General features: G+C 34.2%; 1 protein-coding gene across 1 annotated transcript in view; it reads left to right on the top strand.

The window, feature by feature from the left end:
• RYR3 (ryanodine receptor 3) overlaps nucleotides 1–23,737 on the top strand; it is a 159,178-nt gene that overhangs the window by 9,615 nt on the left and 125,826 nt on the right. The window contains exons 6-12 of the mRNA XM_021402263.1: nucleotides 1,436–1,548; nucleotides 1,935–2,034; nucleotides 3,999–4,092; nucleotides 7,405–7,479; nucleotides 8,738–8,894; nucleotides 14,455–14,628; nucleotides 22,777–22,898. Coding sequence (XP_021257938.1) covers nucleotides 1,436–1,548; nucleotides 1,935–2,034; nucleotides 3,999–4,092; nucleotides 7,405–7,479; nucleotides 8,738–8,894; nucleotides 14,455–14,628; nucleotides 22,777–22,898 — 835 coding nt within the window. The remainder of the gene's footprint in view (nucleotides 1–1,435; nucleotides 1,549–1,934; nucleotides 2,035–3,998; nucleotides 4,093–7,404; nucleotides 7,480–8,737; nucleotides 8,895–14,454; nucleotides 14,629–22,776; nucleotides 22,899–23,737) is intronic.

Below are 23,737 nucleotides of genomic sequence, written 5' to 3'. Positions count from 1 at the left end.
CTCCATTATTTGTTCTCCATAAATGTTCACCTAGTGTCCATGAGTGTCAATGGGTGTTGTATTTTCTGCATGGGAAAATAACATTTTTCACCTTTGCTTCATATGTACTTCTATGTCAGGCGCAGTTGTGTCAGACTGCCCCTCTGCTGCCATCTGTCACATGGCAACAAAATGTAACAGAATATTGGTGGGAAAGTTCAACTTCTACTGCCCTACCACAAACATCTGCCTCTAACATTGTGGGCCGAAATAATAAAATAGGAGACATTACTTTCAGAGCAACCCAAGTATATGTTATCTACATGACCTGAGTTTTGAGTAAGTGAGATTTATCTTTCAAGAGTAGGTATAAAGAAGATGGTTTCAGATTTGATCATGTCTTTGGTTGCTGTCTTGGACAGAGACCATTTTCTTTAAGCATGTTGTTAAGAGGAATGTATGTGTTCTCTCAGATAACAGTATGTAGTTTTTTCAACATATTGTTTCTTTCAAAATTATTGTGCATGTGCCTGCTTGTACATTTGAAGTTTTTAATACATGCCTGTAGTTGGTAGATATCTGTATTGGTATTTGTTTTACTGTACATACACCAAAAGACTCTTGCACACAAATGTAATACATAAAAAGTAGCAAGTAAAAGGAGTGATTAGCTGTTTTTCTGTGCTGAACATTTTGACTACTGCAGCATGCTTGTACAGCTCGTAAACTAAATATCAAAATATTACTTCCTCTTGGCGTTCTTTTGACCCATGAAATTGTTCTTTTCAATCAATTCCATCTGTAGACAGCATATTTGACCTGGTGGATATGGAGTCAAAAGCCACTGGCTACTTCAAAGAATTTGCTTTGAAGGATTTAGCACTTTACACTTCTAGGGATGTAACTTTTTTTTATTATCTTCTTTATAATTGTTTTCATAGCTTTCATACTTTAAGAATGTTTTATGTGAAGTTTGAAAGTAGATTAAACAGGTTTTTGAACTTTGCCTTATGCTACCAGCAATGCTGTAAATTTATGGAGTACTTAATTGTAGTTTAGAGTGGAAGTGATACAGAATATTGTGAATACACATATGAACATTAAGCAAAAGAAGACACAAAATGTGATCGTTAAGACCAACATAGCTTGCAGCAATTTACTGGTGTTGAAGGAAAAATAGTTCTGAGCACTATTTTGTAAATGATTAGTGGCTTTAACAAAACATGTAACAGGAAGTAACACCTTCAGTGATGATAAAGGTTAGCTGCCAAAATAGTTTTGAGGAAATTGAAAAATTTGAGTGGATAGGAAAAAAGGAATGAGTTGGCTTTGTATGATGAATGTCTTATAAAACACAATTCTTCATTAGGTTGTTTCAATGTTGTACAAAAATATTCATAAATTTTATGGGAGTTACCTGTTTTGTATACCATTGATAAGTATCTCTGTCATTTAGGTGAGGCATGCTGGTGGACAATACATCCTGCTTCTAAACAAAGATCAGAAGGAGAAAAAGTTCGAATAGGTGATGATCTTATCCTGGTCAGTGTGTCCTCTGAAAGATACCTGGTAGGTTTTTTAATCGAGTGAACCAGATGGTGGAAAAAAACAGTCTGCTGGAAAAGTGTTGGGATTCTTACAAATGAATATTTTTTTAATCCTCAAAATGACGTCTGGTTCTAATGATTTTTTTTTTTCCCCTCAGTGAATGGTTTTCCTTACACTAGATCAAGATTAGGCAGTTTTATTTCTTTTAATTGTGGAATATTTCAAAGCTGCAGCTGTAGAGTGCTGGTTAGAGTTTAGAAAAGATCATTTTAAAAGCGCGATACTACTAATGTTTAAAGAATGTGTGTATGTCTACTTTGTTATGAATTTCTATTTTGTTGAGAAATAGTATATCAAAATATTTTTAAGCACAAATTTCATGATTTCCTGTTATCTTGCTGTTTCAGCATCTCTCCATGTCAAATGGAAGTATTCAGGTGGACGCCTCCTTTATGCAGACACTTTGGAATGTACATCCTACATGCTCAGGAAGCAATATTACAGAAGGTTTGGTGTTTTATTTATTTAGAAATATGTGCAGATTAAATGGCTTTGTATAATATTTCATGAAGAGTGAATGAAAGAAAACACCTCAGAACGTCAAACTAAAGAGCTTATTATAGAAAATGAGCATGGAATAGGAGAGTAATGGAAGGGAGTACAGGGAAATACGGATACTTCAGCTGAATTAACTGAAAAAAAGCCATATGAGTGCTCTAACTCTGGATTTACAAAACATAAACAATTGCATGAGAAATGAAGACCAAGAGAGCAACAGATGAGTTTATGGTCTTCAGTTTGATTTTTGTGAGTAAGGGCCGATGAGTAAGTAAAGTCAGTAAACTTAGATTTTGTTAAGGAATTTCAGTAACCCTGTGCCATGAGAAAACATAAGAGAAGTGAGGTACATGTGAAATGGAAAACAGGTTTCTCGTAGTTCCTATTTCAATATCCTCATTGTGTTTTTTAAAGATACCTGCTCGTTAACCTTTATGGGTCTCATAGCCATGCTTCTTTATTGCTTATCTCTGATAGTGACTGAAAATGAACTCTATAAATCCATTGTATTAATCAGCCTTAAATACCACACTGCATGGTCTGGTTTCTCACTAGGTCCTTTACTGCACTTCTCAATCATGTTTGAGGAATGTTACCTTATTTTGTGTGCAAAACATCTTGTTCTTTAATGAAAAACTCATTCAGTTGATATTGCTCCGTATTTCAATGCTATGCTCTTCATTAACACAGTCTGTTGCAAGATTACAGAAAAGTCAGCCAAGTCTGAATATTCTCAGGAAGTTTATGAGAACTGAAATTCTATGTTGTGGCTCCTGCAGATCTTCACAAAGGACTGTGTTAAAGAAAAGAGAACTGAAAGTGTCCATGGGATGACACTAACACAAGTAAAGAAATGGAAAAATGAAATCATTCGATTCATGCACAAGTTTGTAATGCTTTATAATGCAGAGAATAGTGGATTTTTTGAAAAACTAGATCAAAATAATATGCATAGCATAAAACATAGGAGATTCAGTACTTTTTTATATTCCTTCTAGCTTATAAGAAAATATGTGAAGCATTCAAAGTACAAAAGAGGATACTGAAGTAACATGACAAAGTAAAGAAGTCTCATAAAAGAATCTTTGTGGTTTATGAAATGCTTTTGATGGAGCATAAATATCAGGGTAGTGTATTTTCTTCCCATTCTTTCTTCATTTTGGCCTTTGCAATAATTGGCAATAGGATAATTGCCCATTATCATTTTTCTAAGTTACAAATTCGTATTGGATCAACAGCATAATATGAGTTTCATTCTACCCTTCCTACATTATGTATTTGTTCTTTTAAAAGGCATTAATTTCACATAGAAGATCAGAACATTTCGGACTGAGGGTCTAATGAATCATTCTTCCCCTACACCGTTATTTTTCTTTTCTGTTTTTTTTCTCCCTGATTTTGAACTGTAGTCTTTGTGTTGAATTGTTTGAAAAGTTTACTTCCACTAAGTTTTATTTTGCAGAACAGGTAAGTGTTCTTGTGTACTCTGTCTCCAATCACTGCTGTCCAGTTTTGATGCTGATACAAATTATAAATTACAAGCTCATGAATTCATCAAATAATTTTGTATATTGATCATTTAAACATTTTCAAGGGCAAGGAAGCTGTGGTTTTGTATATATTTGATTTGGCTTCTACATAAAGCATTCAATTTTCAAAACAGTAATTAAGAATTTTTTCAATTTCCTTTTTTGTCCCAGAATCATGATTTGATTTTTAAATGTTAAGAGATTGCTTTCTTGTTACCTTCAATTTCAGAAGAATTATTTTTTTAATTGTAAAAGATACTAAGAAATAATATACTTTTTTCACAGAGGTATTATTATAATTACTGGTGTTTTTTTTTTATTGTGAGGTTGACATTTTGAGATGGCCAATATTTAAACTAATGAGTGAATGCGATTCTTCTGCAGGATATCTTCTTGGTGGGCATGTTGTACGTTTTTTCCATGGTCATGATGAGTGTTTGACAATTCCATCTACAGATCAGAATGATTCACAGCAGAAGTGAGTGGTGGTGCATTTTTATACATTTTCTCTCAAAAAATAAGTGTAGATCACTAATTGTTAAATTTAAGATTGGATATATTGTACAGGTTCAACTGTCTTGATAGTAATTTTTAATTAGACAGAGACATTGTTATAATTTGAGAGAGCTACTAAGATGAAAATCAGTCATAAGTTCTTGTATTTCTGAAATTCAAGTACTTTATTTCCACCAAGCTGAGGTCAGCGAGCATTAATGGGGAAGATGTTAATAATAAATAAAGGCACTAAAAAAATCTGTGAGCCCAGTCTCTACAGCGTATTTCATATATGATATATACTGTTCCATTTGCAAGTTCTTTCTCTCTGAAATTGCATGAATACATTGATAATTAAATTGTATTACCTAGTCTAAATCTCTTTTGTATTGAACTTAAATCTACATCTATAATATATAATGATGATTTATTATGACTAGAATTTAACTGTGCATTTTGCTGATAATCAAAAACATGGCAAGATAATTATTTTGATATATAGAAAAGCAACATTAAAGGTCATACTCAACAAATAAGAGTTCTACACCTGTTCTAGCAAATTGGGGAATATGATACCACAAGTAACAAATTAAGTGAAATTCTCAGTTTTAAATTTTCATTTTTTACACTTCTGTTGAGTGAAAAAGTCTGCAGACCCAAAGTGAGAGTTAGAGAATATTTGTTAGTGATTTTTTTCTATTTCTGTTCCCTTCCTATGTGTATTTATATATATGATATAAAGTTTGCACTGAGTGTGAAACATTAAGTGGACACCTCAAGTATAAAAACATGACACTAGTAAAAATGGTAGGACCTTGATATGTTGTGGAGATCAGATGTCAAATTAGACTATTATTTTTATCACCTAGTCTTAATGAGGTTAGAATAGGTGCTGAGCCATTTCAGTATGTTCAGAAGTAGTATATTGTATCTAAACCTGTGTATATATAAACCAAAAATAAGATATCAAGAATGCCAAACTGATCATTTTAAAGTGATTGATTTTGGACTTGTCTTATCTTTTGGATTTGTAAGGTGTACAATAGTTATAAGGCCAAGTTCTTACTGGGTCGTAGTTGTAGGAATCATATTTTTGTCCCAGAAAACAAAATTAATGTGTGAGAAGCAAACAAACAGCAATAAGAATGAGAGAGAAAGTTGTATTCAAATAGTGTTGTTTATTTCTATCTCCTTAATTGTATCTATGCATTCCATTAACAAGCATCCTAAGTTATACAGCACTGATAATTGCCCTTTTCATGGAAAAGACATTTAATTTTCTGTAGGCTTCTGTAAAGAATGCTTCTTACAGTTCATATAGGGACTACCCTTTGCAAAGTATCTTAAGGTCTTTTATTACAGGACTAGGAAAAATGCAGGCAATAGACTTACTGCAAGTCAGAAAGGAAGGCTTTGCAAAAACATAGAATAGGATGGATGGAGGGAATGAAGGAAAAGCTGAAGAAAGTGTGATTTGGATCTGTTTGAGAAAAAGCAAAAATTGTTTTTTTTTACTTGCGGCACTATTAGCGTAAGACCGGGTCACTAAGGATAATGTAGTATTGCAGACAGAAAAAGCTGGAAAAGGTTTAGGGGAATTAAACAGTTTACATGTTTAGATGTAAGAGGTGAACAGGGGAATATTATGGTAGCCAAGTCAGGATTCGGTGAAGACATGGTTGAGTTGAGCCAAGGAGAAATAGAGGAGGTAAAAGAGAGGGGAAGTGAATTACTTATTTTGAACTTGTCTAGAGAAGAGATCAGTAGGGTCTTCCATCATTAGAGTAACGCCAGTAAGGCAAATGGGAACAAAGAGGATCTAGGGTGAAAATGAAAAACTAGAGGTGGTTGTTACACAGTATATTCAGTTAGAATGAAGATGAATTGAAATGAAGATGAATTGGTTGCTAGTTTCTTTTTTTGTCACTTTATATTTCAAATTTAGAGTATATGAAACATGCAATACAAAAAGTGTAGGAAATGCTGTTAAGTTTTTTATGAGAAATTTATATTCTTACTGTTATTACACAATCATTTTGAAATTTTTGGAATTGCAGACATGTTCTTAAATGTGACTTCTATGTAATGAATAGATGTAGATCTACACACTCTTATAAAGATACTCTATATAAATGATATTTCATGTTAGTTTATTTTGTCTTAATATATAGATTCTTCTTACTGATGTCAGTCAAGAAGCCGATCATCAGATATTCTTCTCCTTAGAAGAAAAGTTTCTGATGCACTTGTCCAGTTAAGAAAAAACAAAGCTTTCATTTCACAAATTGACTTTCAGGTCCAGAAGCTGCATGGGAATAATGCTAAACTGATCTTTTCTCCTATAGCTATTGGAAAATAAAGGAATTTGACAATCTGAAAAGCCAGTTAAAATTCTGGATTTCAGAACACTACTATGATTTAGAACAGACTGCATAACAGGTTATGATGTTTCTATGTATGTATATAGGGTAGACAGAATTCTGACAGAGCAGGAATGTAGGTTTTAAATTCCCTTGCTGCACATTTTTTTTAGATAAGTAAGCACAAAAGAAGGTCCAGCTTTCTTAAATGATGTGTGAAATAGTCCTGTTCACAGAGATATATGTAAGAAATTTTTTTAACATTCAGAAATAATTCAAATTTTGTAATCCAGGCACCAGAATTTGTGTAATCTCTAATGTACAAAGAATATAGGAAATAAAATGCTTAGTGTTAAAGTTTTCATCTTGAAAACTCAGGACACAGAACTTTTAATAAAGAAAACCTTTATATACAGTACTACTAGAAATATATTTTATCTGTAATATTTATTCTGTGTAAGGATTATAATTCAATGTTTTAGTTATCACCATTTTTCTCTTTTAGTTAGAAAGTTAGAAGTAATTCTAGCAGTGGTTTGGCTGATGTATTCATGCAGATTATTGTCAATTGTGCAAATGTGTATAATTATTTTTAATATTGTGTTTAAGAGCGTGAGTAATTTAGATTAATCTACTGGGAATTGTACGAATTACATAGTTTTATCAGTAAGGTACAAAAGAAAATTCTCAACCAGTTTGAAAACAAAGTATTTTATCAACTTCTGAAGATTAATGTAAATGGCCTCAAATCTTAACTTGCCTCAGACATCTGGATTCTGTACAGTGTTCTCAGTGATGAGTGAAAATCTTTTCTCTGTTCATCTTCATTCATTGAGCTTGGAGGGAGTCCCAGATAGTCTCCTCTGAAAACTAAGTTCTATAAACCAAGTAGCACAAACAAAGGCAAGAGGATGATCTTCTGAATCTTTCCATAGGAAAGTACTTTATGAAACTGGAGGAGCCGGTGTTCGAGCGAGGTCTTTATGGAGAGTAGAACCCCTTCGAATAAGGTACAGTTTTTTTTGGATTTGCTATTAACTTTTTTTATGTTAACATCAATTTCACACGGAAGCACGGAATGACTGAGGTTGGCAGAGACCACTGGATCTGGCCCAACACCCTGCTCAAGCTGTTATACCCAGAGCAGGATGCCCAGGCCCATGTCCAGGTGGCTTCTGGAGATCTCTGGCAAGGAGACTCCAGAACTCCAGAGCCTCTAGGCAGCCTGTGCCTGTGCTCCATCACCTGCATAGCACAGAAGGGCTTCCTGATTGCTCAGAGGGACCCTCCTGCATTTCAATTTGTGTCTGTTGCCTCTTCTCCTGGCACTGGGCACCACTGAGAAGACCTGGCTCCACCTTTATTGGATCCTCAGGGGTTTAGAGACATTGATAAGATACCTGCTGATTCTTCTCTTCTCTAGGGCTGAACAGTCCCCAAAATAGGAATGATAAATATTCTTAAAGCAGGACATCATAAATATATTTGTCCTGCTACACAATAAATGTTAGCTTGCACATACTCAAAAATAAAAAGCAATTTCTCAATGATACAGTGTCAGTATTTCAAGACTTTTTTGTTTGTGTCCCATGTCAAAAATAATGTTGCCTGTGAGGTATTTCTGCTTGAGACATTGCTGCTTAGTTTTCACTTGTAATTTTAGAAGCATGCGTGGAAATCAGAACAGAAATATCTCTCATGGATGTCTTTCATAGACACAATCTCTGTTGTTAGTTATCTCTTGCTGCAAATGAAATGAAATTTCTGTGTACCATAAAGGTACTTAATGTCTTTTAACTTTGGTGGTCTTCTGCAATGCCTGTTTGCTTTACACTTGGTGTATTTGTGATTACAGATGAAGTATGCTTGTAATTAACAGAGTTATTCTACGTCTTAGAGGAAATTATACTTCTTTGGAATGTTGAGCCCCTCACTTAAGTTCAATTCGTTTATGCAGTCAACTGTATTATCATAGTTAATATGCACGTTGGTGTTTTGCAGAAAACATGTAGTGATTTTTAAAGACAATATGTGTAATATCCTAATAAAACAGAGAGAGGGTAGAGAAGCAAGAAAATTTCAGTGATTGCTTCTGTCCAAGGTTCCATTTACAAACATATTAGCAGTTTTGCCTCTGATATGATGCAAATATTGAAATCAAAAGCAGAAAAGACTTTCTATATGTATCATTCTAATTTCTGAAACAGGAAATAGAAATGTTAGGTTTGTTGACTTCATAAATTATTCCTTGATGTCTCATATGTTTAGTTGGAGTGGAAGTAACATCAGATGGGGACAGCCTTTCCGCCTTCGACATATAACAACAGGAATGTACTTGGGTTTGAATGATGATGAAGGTCTTGTAATGTTAGACAGAGAAAAGTCGGACACAGCATCTTCTGCTTTTTGTTTCAGAGCATCAAAGGTAAATGACTTTAATGGAAGTTTGTCCTCAATATGGAGCACTCAAATGCAGATCTGAGTTGGTTCAATAACTTTATAATTTATTTTTAACGGACAAATTGCACTTATTGGGGTTTCTGCATTTAAATCCAAAGGTAAATATCCTGAATCAAGAGTAACAAAGATTTCCTTGAAGAGAAATGAGACTGATAGATAAATTCCAGAGTAAACTAAACTACTGACCAGTTTGAAAAAAAAACAACAAAAAAAAACCAACAACAACAAAAATCAATCAGGATGAAAGATAAGATAGTACAAAATACAGTTAATTTAATACAAATGTTTTTGCATCATTTTGGTTAGGCAGCAACTCATTAGATTGTCATTCATTTCAGTTACATTATAGCTGAAATAAATTGAGTTCAGTTTGGAAAAACTCTGCCCTTGTTATTCTTTATGCAGTGTGAATTGCAAGCAAAAAGTTACTGTTGATTTCTAAACCATATGTTGTGCAATTTAGTCAGCTGCTAATTGCACGTTACTAGCTTTTTCATCATTTCCAGCTGAGAAAAACAGTACTAATGAGAAGAGGTGAAGACTGAATATGGAAGTAGGCAAAATTAATAACTTACTTTTTCCAGAAAGTGAAAGGTTTTTACACCAAAGTTGATGAAAATTTTTACGTGCTTTAATGACAGTACAAACAGTTGCTGTAGCTTCTACAATAGGTGTCTTTCACTGGATATAAGAAGTTAAATGTTCTGTGTAATTTTGAATGCTGTATGGTCCCTGAGGAGTAGTGAAAGAGAATCTCTGAAGTTAGATATGTTTGAGATAAAATCTATCATTCAAGGTTTTGGCAGACACTAGACTTCTATTAATATAATAAAGAAAATACTCCTCCATAGCATTTTAAAAATAACTATGTCTATTTCATTAGCATGACTGCATGCAGTATGCCAACGATTCATATTTTAACTAATCAAAGTAATTGAAAAAGTATCAGGAACTGTGACTTAGATGGCAGAGGCTCACCAAATAATACATCAGTTATTTCTGCTATGCAGTTCAGCTTGTATGTATGGTGTTGTGCAGGGCCATTTATTACAGCTGTAATTTTTTCCTTTTTTTTTCTTTTTTTTTTTTTTGCAAATCAGAACACCTTGTTAATGGTGAGTGTCAGGAATGCAACAGTTACTGGTTTAACATTGTTTTCAAATTGTTATAATGTACTCACTGCCTAATTGCACACTGGATTAATGTAACTTCGTTTTTGTTTGAGGCAAGAATAAAAATAATTGTTTACTGCCAGGCAACTCAGACTGGCCAGTGGATAGCGACTTCAGTGTTTCCAAAGATAAGAGGAGCAAACAGTGGTAACAGGATGGATAAAACTTCTTGAAGGAAGAAAGGTGTGGTTTTGAATGTGAATAAGCCCCAGAGATTGATCTGGGCTGTAAGAACGAACAAACTTGTAGCTGAAGAAAGAAAGGTGAGGTTTTGGATGTGAAAAAGCCTCGGAGATTAATCTGGGCCATAAGAAGGAACAAACTCGTAGAGCCAACCTAAAGGATAAGTACTGATTATATAAAGATTAAAAGGAGAAAGAACTTAGAATGAATGGTCATAGAACATTTATGCAAGTATGATTGTCTTTCAATTTCTGCACATAAATCTTTGTAAAATTTTGAAACAGTTTTCTCATTTTCATTCTATCAATCGAGAGATGTTTTCACTTTGATGAAAATTATTCACTTATGCCTTAAAATGGCATAAATTAAAAGAAATTTCAAGATTACTAATTCCTTCCTATCCAACTGTGTACGGATTCTTAAACATAGGGTACTAGAATACCTCACTGTTTATAGCACTCTTGCCCTTTCAAAGCCTAGGGTAACACAGATTGGAACGGGCCTTAGGAGTTATTTAGTCTAGTTTTCTTCTTAAAGTGGGATCAACACTGAATTCAGATGAGAGTGCTCAGAATACATATTTCTGTGGAGTATCCAAAAGGAAATAAAACATTTATCCACTGAGATATTCTTTCTTTCTGAAAGCCAACATAAGAGAGACTTGAGGGGAGAAAAAAAGAGATTCTCTTTGCCAGTAGGCAGAATTTTGTGGAGTATACTAAATACCCAAGGGTTCCCAGGAGTTTCTGTGAGAAGTTTTCCTTGATTTTCAAATCCTTTGATAGCTTTCATTAACAATAAACTTACTTTCACTGTTTTGTTTCCTTTTGCCAAATAGTACTGAAAATCAGAACAGATATTTTTAATTATAAATTTAAATTCGAGTTCTCCTTAGTAAGTTCTAAAATAAAGAAGAGTAGAACTGAGCTTTTTTAACATGAAAGAATATAGTAAAGAGACAGTAATAGGACATTCTAGTTTATGGTGCTGATTTGAATGAAAGCAAAATACACATATATGACTGTTTGCTGCAAATAAATACCAACTTAGTTGAAAAAATACAACAAAATTATGTCTTGTTGATTTAAAATGAGGTTTACTTTCTCAAAAGTTTTAAAATGTCAATCTTCATATTTTAAGCCAAGCGTTCTGTAATGCCTTGTGACCACAGAAACAGCAGTTTCCCTACAGCAGATGGAATCCTGTTTTGAAATGGGATGTTCTCATTCCAGCATAGTACTTGGCTCACTGTACTCTGTTGAGCAAAACCTTGGTTGTACTTACATTTGAGCATAAACAAAATGAGGAGCAATACATATTTTAAATTTTTTTCTTTAAAAACTATCGTAGCCCAGAATTAATATTTGAGATTTCATATTTTATTTCCATGACCACACATACAACTAACAATGAAGAAATTATTTGTGTAGTCTGAGTAAGTAACATTCTAACACATTCAAAAGTCACAGATGACTCATGCAGAAGGATTTGATATCATTTTAATATTACTGCCAACATGTAGCTATCTTAGGGGCTCAAGATGGCATTAGGATGTCGTAATAGTTTAGTAGTAATCACAAAGTTTAGTTAGTTTTTGGAATAAGATGATAGGGCTTATAGAGACCGTAGTTGCTAAAAGTTCAAATGTGCATTTGTAAGTTTGTATTTTATTGTTACTGTTTCCAAGTAAGCACTGCTTTTTCATCTTATTTTATATGGGAGCAGAAAGCAGGAAGTAAAACTGAAAGTACCTGTTTTTTTTCTCCTTTGATGGCTACTAGGACATAGAAATATATGCAGGAAGGTATAAGATATAGTAAACACACTAGCAAGTAAGTGAGCTGTATGTATCGGTCCTCTGTTCTTATATTTGTCAACTTTGCATCTTTTTCTTTGGTTAAATTACTGCAGCAGATGGCAGTAATTTTAGTGCAGTAACAATGTGCAACACTAAAAGATGCCACTTGAATTTTCATACATAGATTAGTCTTACGTGTTTAGCAGTCAGGTTGTCTAAGCATTTTTAAAGGTATATTGACAGGCCCTTGAAGTATCAAGGATATTTTTCTACAAGAAAACTGTTGAAAAATCATTGTAAAGATAATTATTTCTTTGTCTCATTCAGTCTGCCATTCCTTACCTTCCGTCTCTTATGTTGGAATTCTCCCATTTTCTAAATCTTGCCCTTCTAGTGTATTAAACAACTTGTGAAAACTGCTTATCTCTGTCAGCTTCATTTATTCTGTTTGTTCCTTTTTTTTTTCATTACTGTTGTTATTTTTCCTTTGACAACTTCCAGACTATGATGTAATTTGTTTTTTTCAGCTTGATTCATTTGTGGCCTCAGGGAGTTAAACTAAAAATAGATTGTGAAGAGAGGGTTTTGGAGGAGAAAAAGTTTGGAAGTTTTGCTGCAAATATACAAATATCTTATCGATCATATTTCTTACTACTTTTTTTTTCATCTTATGCTAGCAATAATCTTTTTATAACTTATGCTTCTAACAGCTGTTAGAAAATATACCCTCTCTTTTCACACTGCTGTCAAATGACTTGGCTAAAATCCTAGAGAAACTAGACAGAGTGCAAAGAGCAAAACTTCACAAAGAGGAATTAATGCTCTGTTGTTTAAAGAGAAAGCAGCCTTCAGGGCCCCAAGAATATTCTGAAATGTAATATTTATTTTATTTATGTTTAATGTAATCAAAAAGAACCGGTATCATTTTATTTTTAACAAACAGTATCTTAATTGGTATTGCTTATTTCTTGACACAGTTGTAATACTTGATAAAAAGGCTTTAATCTTTAGGATACTATGTAGAGCTAAATAATTTATTTCTGACAGTTAATGCATTTGTGCTATTTCCTTGTGTTCTTCATTGTCTAATGGCCCCGCTGCAAATGTTCATCTTTACCTGTATGTGGTAATGCAGTCCACATAAACATGGTATGATGTGATTTCCACATAGTCTTTGCATTGTAATGGTATTCCCATTACAGGGAATACATTGTAATTTCACTCTCCTTCAGCTTGATGTTATAAGGTGGTTTCAACTAAAGTTATTGTTGAAAGATGACAGCTAGATTCCATTTAAATGAAAATGGATTAGCACAGTTACAGTAGATAATCTTTTACTCCACAGATGTTGAGCATTCACTAAACAGTAATGAAAACCTGTTACATGTACGATTTATCAATGTCTGATGTGTTTTTTTTACTTAGCAAGAAATTAGCAACAGTTTACACCTTGATCTATCAGAGGATTTGGAATTATAGGAGAGAAGTAACCTAATACTCATATTCTGTTTAACAGCAAACATACACACCTATCCAAAATTTACTATTACAGAATTTGCTGCATATTTCTGTCCTCATTCCCAAATTCAATTTTGAGAGGAAAACTGTATTATTGAAAAAAATAAATTTGCTTGCTTTTATAATCTTGGGCTTAAAAATTTTACTGGATGTTCCAGCCAAGCATTGAAGTGACTTTAAAACAGATTTGATAGAATCCAACTACTCTTACAAAGAGAATGAATGTTAAAATAAAACAAATGTAAAAAATAAAGAAATGCAAAAGTAAAATATGTTTAAAATCCAAGTCTTACTGATTTGCAAAAGTGATTTGCTGGTTGTTGGATTACAGAGACATCATTGCAAGTGCACATTTTATCTGCATATACTAGTTATAAGAAAAACTTAGCTAGCATAAAAGTATTCTAAGTAAATTTTAAAATGTTTCTGCGTATTTTTTTGTAAATATTTAAGATAGAATTTGAAAAATTTAATAGTATAATGTTCTTCAGACTCTACTGAATTGAGAGTTTGATGAAATCAGTGATCACTGACTGATTAGGTTAGGTTAAATGTTTAAGTTCGTTTAATAATTTAATTTTTTTAATACATATTTACTTGGTAATGGATTTTACTTGATGTTTCATTCTCCAGTAGTTATGGTGTTACTTCAAGTTTGAAATGATTTTTAACAAATTAGAATCTGAATAATTTTGTACAGACAATTTTGTGAAACAAACTTTTAGCTGTGTCTTAACAGCATTGGTGTCATAAACATTACTGTTCAATGTTGGAATGTTGTTCACTGTAGAATTCAGTGGTTTATCCTGCCTCAGAACAGAGATTAAATGCCAACTTTTATGTTATGTTCATAGGAACTAAAAGAAAAGCAGGATTCTGCTCTTAAACGTGACATTGATGGAATGGGAGTCCCAGAAATAAAGTACGGTGATTCAGTCTGTTTTATTCAACATGTGGCCAGTGCCTTATGGTTGACTTATAAAGCACCAGATGCTAAATCAGCACGCTTAGGTCCTCTGAAAAGAAAGGTAATGGTTCCGGTTTTTCATTATTTGTTTTTAATTATTTGTTGAATTAATGTTAGTTGTGTAACAATTTTAGTCTGTTCTGTTTTTTTTTATCATCTTGACAATGTGTCTGTTGTGGGATTAATTTTTTTTGTGCTTTGTTGTAAACAGTGAGTACTTGCACTCTAAAAATGGTATCAGTGCGGAATATTAACATAGCTACATAATCAAAGATAAATTTGCAACTAGGAAATATGCTTAGCTATTTTTCTTACCAAAAGAAATGTTGAATTTGGGCTAAGTTATTATTTGGATGTTCAAATCCCTTTTTTTTTTTTTAAATCTGCCTTTAGCTGTTTAAGGATGTAAAGAAGTAAGTCATCTTACATGCAACAATGTTTAAAACTACTTGTGTATATTTTAGGAAATGGAAGTGAAATTTGTTATTTCAAAAATGGCCATAGAAAGTGCACAAATTTCTTAAGGGATATGAATGAACAATATTCTGTCAAATTTTAAAATGTAATTGTGATGGTGTAACAAGGACTTTGAATTACAGATGTCTTCAGGGAAAAATCCAAATTTTTTACAAAATTATATTTTATTTGTTGCTATTTTCTAACAGTATCATGAAGATTTTTTTATAGGATCTATTTTTGTTTCGGCATTGCCTGTTGCTGCAAAATTGTCTTTCTTTACATCTAGAGATGAACGTCAGTTTCTAATCCTGGGCAAATGATTTTTCTGCTGATAACAAGTGGTATACAGTATCTAGTGATTATTTGGTTTCATGATTAAAACTGAAATAATAGAATAAAGCTTCAATTTGAACAGCTTTTAATTTTCATGTCATGTTTATCATGTCAGGCTTGTTGTCGTGAAACAAATTATTTTTTTTAATAACTTCAAAGGCAATATTATCAGAACATGAAGAATCAGTTGATAAATCTGCATTTTGGCTTTCCTTTTAAACATAACCTTCTTTTCAAACAGAATTTTTTTTAGAAGTCATCCAATGTTTCTATTAACCTAAAACAATGAAAAGAATGGTCCAACTCAGTGAGCTGGAAATCAAATAAAGGTGGCAAGGGGCCTACCTTGGATGAACAAGTAGCTCCTGATAAACTCGATTCTAAAAAGAAAGCGTATGAGAAGTGTCTGAGGAGGAATACAGAGACACTGTCTAAGCATGCAGGGTTGGATTTAAGAAAAGCAAAGCCCATCTACAGTAAGATTTGATGAGGGATACAGAGGACAACAAATGGCTTCTTTAGATTCACCAGCAGCAAAGCACAGACAAGAAAAAACATGAGCTGCATCGTACAGTGTGCCTAATGACCAAGGATGTCAACAGATCTTAGGCACTTAATTCCTTCTTTGCCTTGCTCTTTACTGATAAGATTTGCATTCAACAATCCCAGACCTCTGAGATCAGTGGGAAACTACAGAACCAAATTTATCCTCAGTGGAGGAAGATCAGGTTAGCGCTCATTTAAGTAAACTGGATATACATAAGACTGTGGAATTGGATGATATGCATCATGAAGGCAGAGAGTTGTTGCTGATGTCATTGCAAAGCATCCCTAGATAATCTTTGGAATGTCATGGCAATTGGTAACAGTTCCTGATGACTGAAAGAAAACAAATGTTTCTCCTGTCTTCAGGAAGGACAAGAAGAATTTCATCATCCCCTCTTAAGTCCCTGAGAAGTAAATGGAACAAATAAACCTGGAATTCATCTCCAAATATATTAAGGACAAGAAGGTGACTAGCAGTACTTAGTATGAATTTACGAAGACAAAATTGTGTGTGACCAACTTGACAGTCTTCAGTCATAAGATGGCTAGGTAGTTAAGGTGAAAGCAGTGAATGTTGTTTATCTCAGCTTTGCCAACATGTTTAATAGTCTCCTGTAACATCTTCTTAGACAAACTTGTAAAGTCAGATTAGGTACGTAGTCAGGTGGATTGTAATAAACTGGCTGAACTGTTGTGTTCAAGCTGTTGTGATCATTGGCACTAAGTCCTTCTGTGGACCAGCACGGTAGCTCAAGGATCAATACAGGTCGAAGTACAATTTAACATCTTCGTTAATGACCTTGTTGAACAGACAAACGTACTTGCAGATGAAAGAGCAGTTCATAGACCCAGTGACTATAATGCTATTCGGAAGGATCATCCTCAACAGGACAGAAAAATGGTTAGGCAAGAATCTCATGCAAGTTAACAGAGGGAAATGTACCAAAGAAGGGATAGTTCCTGGTACCAGTGTATGCTGGAGGATGACATGCTGTATAGCTTGATTGTGTCCAAGTTGAATACAGCCAGCAAAGATGACCTGCAACCTCCTTAGCTGTATAAGGAAGAAAACCACAGGGTGATCAAGGTCCTCTACAGTCCTCTACACGGCACTGGTGAAACCACATCTGAAGTACTGAGTTCATGTTTGGGCTCTCCAGTTCAAGAGGGGCAAACTGGGGGGAATCCATCAAAGTGGTACTAAGATGATTAAGGAATTGAAGCAATTCTTCTACAAAGAGAGGCAGGCTGAGAGATCAGAATCTGCTTAGCTCAGAGAGGAAGAGTCTCAGTGGGTATCTTATCAGCGTGTAGAAATACCTGATGGGAGTGAGTAGAGAAGATGGAGCTAGATTTCTAAGTGGGAACAGGAAGAAATGGTTATGAATGAAGTTGAAAAAATTCCATTTAAGCAAATAGAAAATTTTTGCTCTGGGAATGGCTAAACAGAAAAATAGCAAAGTCTGTCCTCTGGACATACTGAAAACCTAATGGAACAATGTCTTGAACAACCTTCTTTAGCTGATCATCTCCAAACATTCCTTTCAACCTTTCACAGTTCATTAGTTGATTCTTTGATTTCAATAGATGTGAGGGGAAAAAAGAAAGAATATAAAATGCAGAAGATGCAGTATTTGCCTCTGATTTCTTTGCTTTTACATACCAAGGAACCTATAAACTTAATTACCAAATGGCATGTATTTATTACAATTTAAGGAGATGTAGTCAAAGGTGTGATGTTATCTCTTTAGGATGAGAACACAGGTGGCCCAGTGGGATTATGATAGATCAAGAATGAATGGAACAAAAGCCATCTTGATATAGTTGATTTCTTGAAATCCTGTTCTTTCTTTCAGTTCCAGTTAGATGAGAAGCGAGAATTTGTCCTGTAAAGCTTGAGCAAGAAAACACAATCTGGTTATTTCTGTTAAAACTACTTTCTGTAATGGCGATACTTGCTTTTCTGAGAAAAAGGAGTATACTAAGGAAGTAGTCAAGAAAAATGCAAGTTTAAACAGCACACTTACAGAAGTCTGTTTATAAAATATAAATGTATGTATGGTTTGAAATGTCTGGTCAGGGCAGCATAGACTGTTAGAGAATTGCTGAGGTGAAAAGGTACTTGTGGAGGTCTTTAGTCCATGCTCAGAGCATGTTCAGCAAGAGCAGGTTGCTCGGGTCTTTGTCCATTCAAATTTTGATTATCTCCAAGGATGGAGATTCCACAACCTAAGGTGTTTGAACACCTTCTGTTTAAGTGAAACTTACCTTAATACATCCTTCAGAGTGTATAATATGTGAGTCGCTCTGAATGAAAGTAATGACTTCAGTAATGGAAGCTACAACAGATACAAAGAGCACAATAACGCTATTTGATAGAGCAAATTCTTAGGTAGAAAATACACTGTTTTTCAGCATAGTCACCACCACTAGCTATGCATTTTTACCACTGATGAACAACAGCTGGCATGCCATGCTTGTCCAAGTCTGCATCAGTGGAGGTGACCAGCTGTGAACTGTTTCACAGCTGCTATGATCATGTCATTGATAGGAAAATGTTGCCTGCACAGTCCATCTTTCATTGGCCTGAATATATTCAAGTCAGAAATGTTGTCTTCTTCTCTGGCATGACTCTGGAAGTTCAAGCCTTCAGCTTAGTGATGAGTGTAGTGGTAAGAGTTGATGGTTTGTTTGAGTTCCAGGAAATCTAGAAGGATCACCCTTTTCCTATGCCAAAAGACAGCGTACATCACTGAAGGTTATATCTTGAACTTCAGTGGAGAATGTGCATGTGGCCATTCCATGGACTGTTGTTTTGACTCCAGCTCATAGTGGTTACACCACGTCTTCATCACTGGTAATGGTGCTATCCAGGAAATTGTCGCCTTCAGCCTGATATTAGTTCAGTAGCTCCTGCTATATGTACATACAGTATTCTTTCTGTTCCTGTGAGACCATTTATGGGACTCACCTGGCACAACCTTTTCAATACTCCAATGTTTCCACCGTTGTTTCCAACACATTAAAGCTGATATTCAACTCTTTACACCATTCTTTGATTGTAATCCACCAATTTGTGTGGATGTGTTGATGGAGGCATTTTTCATTTTTTGATGTGACGGCTGTGTATTGCTGTCTGAAACATGGCTTTTCTTTTACATCACCATCACCACTGCTGGAATGGATCACCTGCTGCCTCATTGTACTCATATCCACTGTTTGGTCTCCACAAAGTTCAGCAAGCACTGACTAATATGAATGGATGCAATTTTTTTCTGAATGAATTAAATTGCACATCTTAGCTTCATATGCACTTCTGTGTCAGATGCTATTCTGTCAGGGTGCCTGTCTGCTGCCATCTGTCTCATGGCAGCATGGAATATTGGTGGGAAGGTTCAACTCATTCTGCCATACTGCTAATATCTGCCTCTGACTACATGAACCAACATAATAAAATAGAAGGCATTAGTTTTGGAGCATCCATTGTATATATGCATTTACATATATGTCTACTGTGTGGTTGTAGTAAGCAAGATCTTGGTTTTAATTTGTCTTTTCAGGAATGATTGAAGAAGAGATCAGTGTAGGAAGTCTAGAATAGCAATAATCTATAAAATAATAAATTAGGAAGAAATTGTAATCCTTGCAGTTGTAGACAATGGAGTGAAAGCAGAATTGTGTTTACCTGTTATTTGTATTAATCTTTATGAAAAGGAGGAAAAATGGCTGTTTAATATTGCTATCAGGTCATCGTGAGTATTTTGTGTATTTCCATTGATCTTATAAAACGTATTTTTCAGTTGATTTCCCTCTTTAAAAAGCCTTTCAACTTTTTAAAGCATTTAAAATTTTCTTTTAGCAAATATGATCTTTAGTCAGTATATTGTCAGTGAATCTGTATTTTGCATTATTTAATGGAGCAGTCCTAGAAAGTATGCATGACTGCCAAAATTTTTTTCTTTAAGGTAATGTATTTAAAAAAAAAAAAAAAGGCTACCATGCCTTGGAAAAAACATGATCTCATTTATTTATACAACATAAGTGGTCACAAAAGGGCAGTAGTTGGCCCATTTCATTCATTTCTTCTCAATAGCATGACTGACCAGAGAAATTCTTTGTGCTAAAGTCACTGAACATTTTCTTAGTAAGAGATTTATTCACACAAAATAACACTTTCTTCCTTTCATATTCTTACATTGGCTATGGGATTCTGTCTCCCCAGAGTCCCTTTTTGTTTCTTGCAGAACCAATACGTAGAATCTTCCTCTACATTCAGTGAAGATTTTGTGATAGCTTCCTGTGAAGTTTATTTTTTCCCAGCTTTCTGCTCAAGGGTGGTGGGCGCAAAGAACCTCCGTAACTGCTGGTCGTTTTTGTTCTTTCAGAGTGTTTCATTCATGTTCAAAGACTCAAAATGTCTTGTTGTCCTCTTACCTGGAGAATTCTCTCTTGTTAAGTTCTTTCAGAGAGAAAGGGAAACAAACCTTCTTGCTTCCTGTAATTCATATGCTTGTGGAGGCAAGAAACAGTTTTTCGTGCTCTGTAAAATAAGGTACCAGACTGTATGTAAACTTAGAGATGTGTATCTCTTTAAATTTCATGTCAAGTTTATTTTTTTAGTGTAGTGGTAGGTTTGTATGCATTCTCCACCATCATTCTGTCAGAAGATTTGCACTTTCAGTCATAATCCTTCTCAAGTTAATCTGCATTTTTTTAATATGCCTCTGTAGTCCAGGGAATTCGAGAAATACCTTAATTTTGCAAGAAGCAAAGCAGAGGGAGTGGTTGCCCATATAACTTTGCTGTTACCACTTGCAGCTGTTGCAAATCTAGAGAGGAGAAAAAAAGTACGGGGTTTGTTCTGTTATAAAATACTCAGAATTCAAAATAAATTTTTCTATTATTTAGGTCTGGTATAGTTTCATGTACCTAATTATGCTATCTTTGCAAGATGCAGATATGTTAAGAAATTCTGACATCATTTATGAGGCCTCTTGAGCAAGGTTTCTGGAATAATTTTGATCTGTCTCTGACATTTTGGTAATCAAAAGTTTAAGGCTTTGCTAGCTAGTGGTGGTGTTCACGTTAGCATTCTATCAAGTGTTTCTCCTCCATTCAGTTTGAGTGATGGGCACCTATTTTTTTTGTTTGTTTGTTTGAGAGGTTACTGCTGTGCTTTAGAAGCTCTGGACTTATGAATTCCTGCAGAGCTCCAGAATACTGGAGCTCAGAGAACAGACAAATGTATGCCAGGTGTTTTGCATTCAAGTCTCTGGCCTTTACTTAGAGTGCTGGTCAATATTAATGCCCTGCTGTACCTCTACAAGTGAGACAGTACTTTTGTATGTAGGGAAACTGTTGATCAGAGAAATTGGTGTAGGTGGTACAGGAGGTTTATTAGCCACAATCTACTTATTGGAGTTCTAAATAGCAATTTCCTGTCATTGAGGCATTTCAACAATTTAGCTGAAGTTTTTCATCCTGGCAAGTACTTGCTCTGCCTAGGGTTTGAGTTTTACTGTTTTATCTTCTATGGAACAGCAGGTGCTATCCTGAGCCAGTGGGTACTTTTTCCTTTCTCTGTTTTCCAGTAAGCATAGTCACTCTCATTGTTACCTTTTTTTCTTAGTGAGACAAATAATGAAGATTAGGCCCTTAACAGGCTCCTCTTTTTACTGATGTACTGCCTGCTTAGTAAGAAGACTAAATCTTTTGTCAGCTACATGGTGTTGAAATTATGCTTGCAAGGTGTAGCAGCATTAGTATCCTGTCTGTGAAAAGTTTTCATTTCTCTAACATCCTTTCCAGAATGTAGAGCTACATGAAACAGCATGAGGAATCTTTATTGCATTGCCAGATGTTTTCTTATCAGTTGTGGTAAGAAGAAACGTTCTTCAGTTACTGTTCATTTAAGAGACAGCAACACCCCTTGCTTTGTAAACAGTGTTATTTCAACTAACAAACTCATCTACAGCGTGACCATACATAAAATAAGTTCTTGAAAAGAAATTAATATGACTGATACATAAATTATTCTCCTTTAAGGTAAAATTATCAATATAGTCATTCAAAAGTGTCTTCCAGGTCTTCTACATCACATTTCCATAGTTTCTGGAGTTCAGATAAACTCATTAAAAAAGTATCACTTCACACAGCTCATATTTCATTCTTACAAAAGTGGCATAGAATTTTAATGACTCAAAATGATCAAGGCTTATTTCTGTGTGTTGTCTAAAATTATGCCAGATTTTTGTGGAATGGGGTATTTAGTTAAAGGGAAAATTGAAAAGATATCTGCTGTTCCTTTAAGATCAAATCTGGTTCTGTTAAGAATCCAACATAATGTGTAGAGAATAGTTAGGTGAATCAGAAGTCAATAGTAAATGTAACAGTAAATGTTGTTGCTCCTTTATCTGTATTGTAATTTTCCTAATGTTTATCATTACAGCCTGATTTTCTTGTCAGTAATCTTCTTGTGCATTAATGTTTTAGTGGATTATGCTTTAAGGTAGTGGAGGTCTTTCCCTGACAGTCAGAAAGAGAAATAATGACTTTTCTTCTTTCAACTGGAAAATATTTGCTAAGTATATAAACTTCACAAATTATATAAACTTAGAAATTTGCAAAGTTTATATACTTATCAAATTTCAGGAGTAAAATGTCATCTCTGAATAACTCTTATGTGAAACTGACAAATTTTTATTTAATAAATAGATATTCAGATAAAGTGAGCACCAAGTACTAGCTCAGTATAAGTGCACTTACTGTTTTCAGTACATTATGGAAAAAAAAATGTTAATTTGAAAAAAACTTTTAAAGCACCAAGGGTTTTTTTGAAATCACAGCTGTGGTCATTACTGACTTTCAATAGGTTATATTACACCAAGAAGGCCATATGGATGATGGTCTAACCTTACAAAGATGTCAGCATGAAGAATCCCAGGCTGCTCGAATCATTCGCAATACTACAAGCTTATTCAGCCAGTTTATAAGGTAGTTGTTGCCATCTTATATACAATATTTTTTGTTTGCTTTAAGTATTCTGAAATTTCCTGTTTTCAAATATTTGTATTTAGGAGCAATTAATTTATTTTTAAGTTTGTCATTTTGATAATTATTGCTGTTAAATAGATAAACCTCAGCTTAATTAAGATCCTTTAAAAGTACCTTGAAGCCAGACATAAACAAGGCCATAATCTAGTTTGAAGAAGTTTGAAGAAAAGATGTTAAATTATCTAAAGTACATTAGCAAGGATTCTACAGTAGCTAGAACTTGAGAATATTCAGAAAAGGGATTTTACTTTTGTATTTTTCTTGGTAAGCAAAATTCTGTATTTTACTGTATTCAAATTTGTCAAACCAATTGAAAGGAAAATAGATGGTTACTACTAAAAGCTGCAAGTCCATGCAAATGAACAGTAGAAGGAAATACAAAATAGATTTCTGGAGGGACATCTTATTTATTTCAGCATCTTGGCAGCAACGTTTTATTTGTACCTGTTTAGTCACCCATCCTGTTGACTTCTCTGTCACCTTGGTGGTACCTGGAAGACATAAAGACCAAAGGGGCAGTCCTCACTCTTGAATCTTATTATTACAGATTATATGCAATAAGAGCAGTTAGGGCAAAAGGCTAAACGTCAGCTGAGAAGAGAAAAAGAACAACTTCTTCACACATTTCTGTCATGTAAATGATTATGTGAGCATTCCTAAATCTTTTGTTGTAAACCGATACGTTCATATGCAGTGAAATAAATTTAAGGGTATTCAAAGTCAGCAAGAGCATCTTAGCAGAGAGAGAGTAACTGTTATCTGATTCAGCATTTCTGTGG

This window comes from Numida meleagris, chromosome 6, assembly GCF_002078875.1.
Source record: "Numida meleagris isolate 19003 breed g44 Domestic line chromosome 6, NumMel1.0, whole genome shotgun sequence".
Classification (NCBI taxonomy): Eukaryota; Metazoa; Chordata; class Aves; order Galliformes; family Numididae; genus Numida; species Numida meleagris.
The sequence above is the reverse complement of the archived record's forward strand: the minus strand, read 5'-3'. Positions and strand labels throughout refer to the sequence as shown.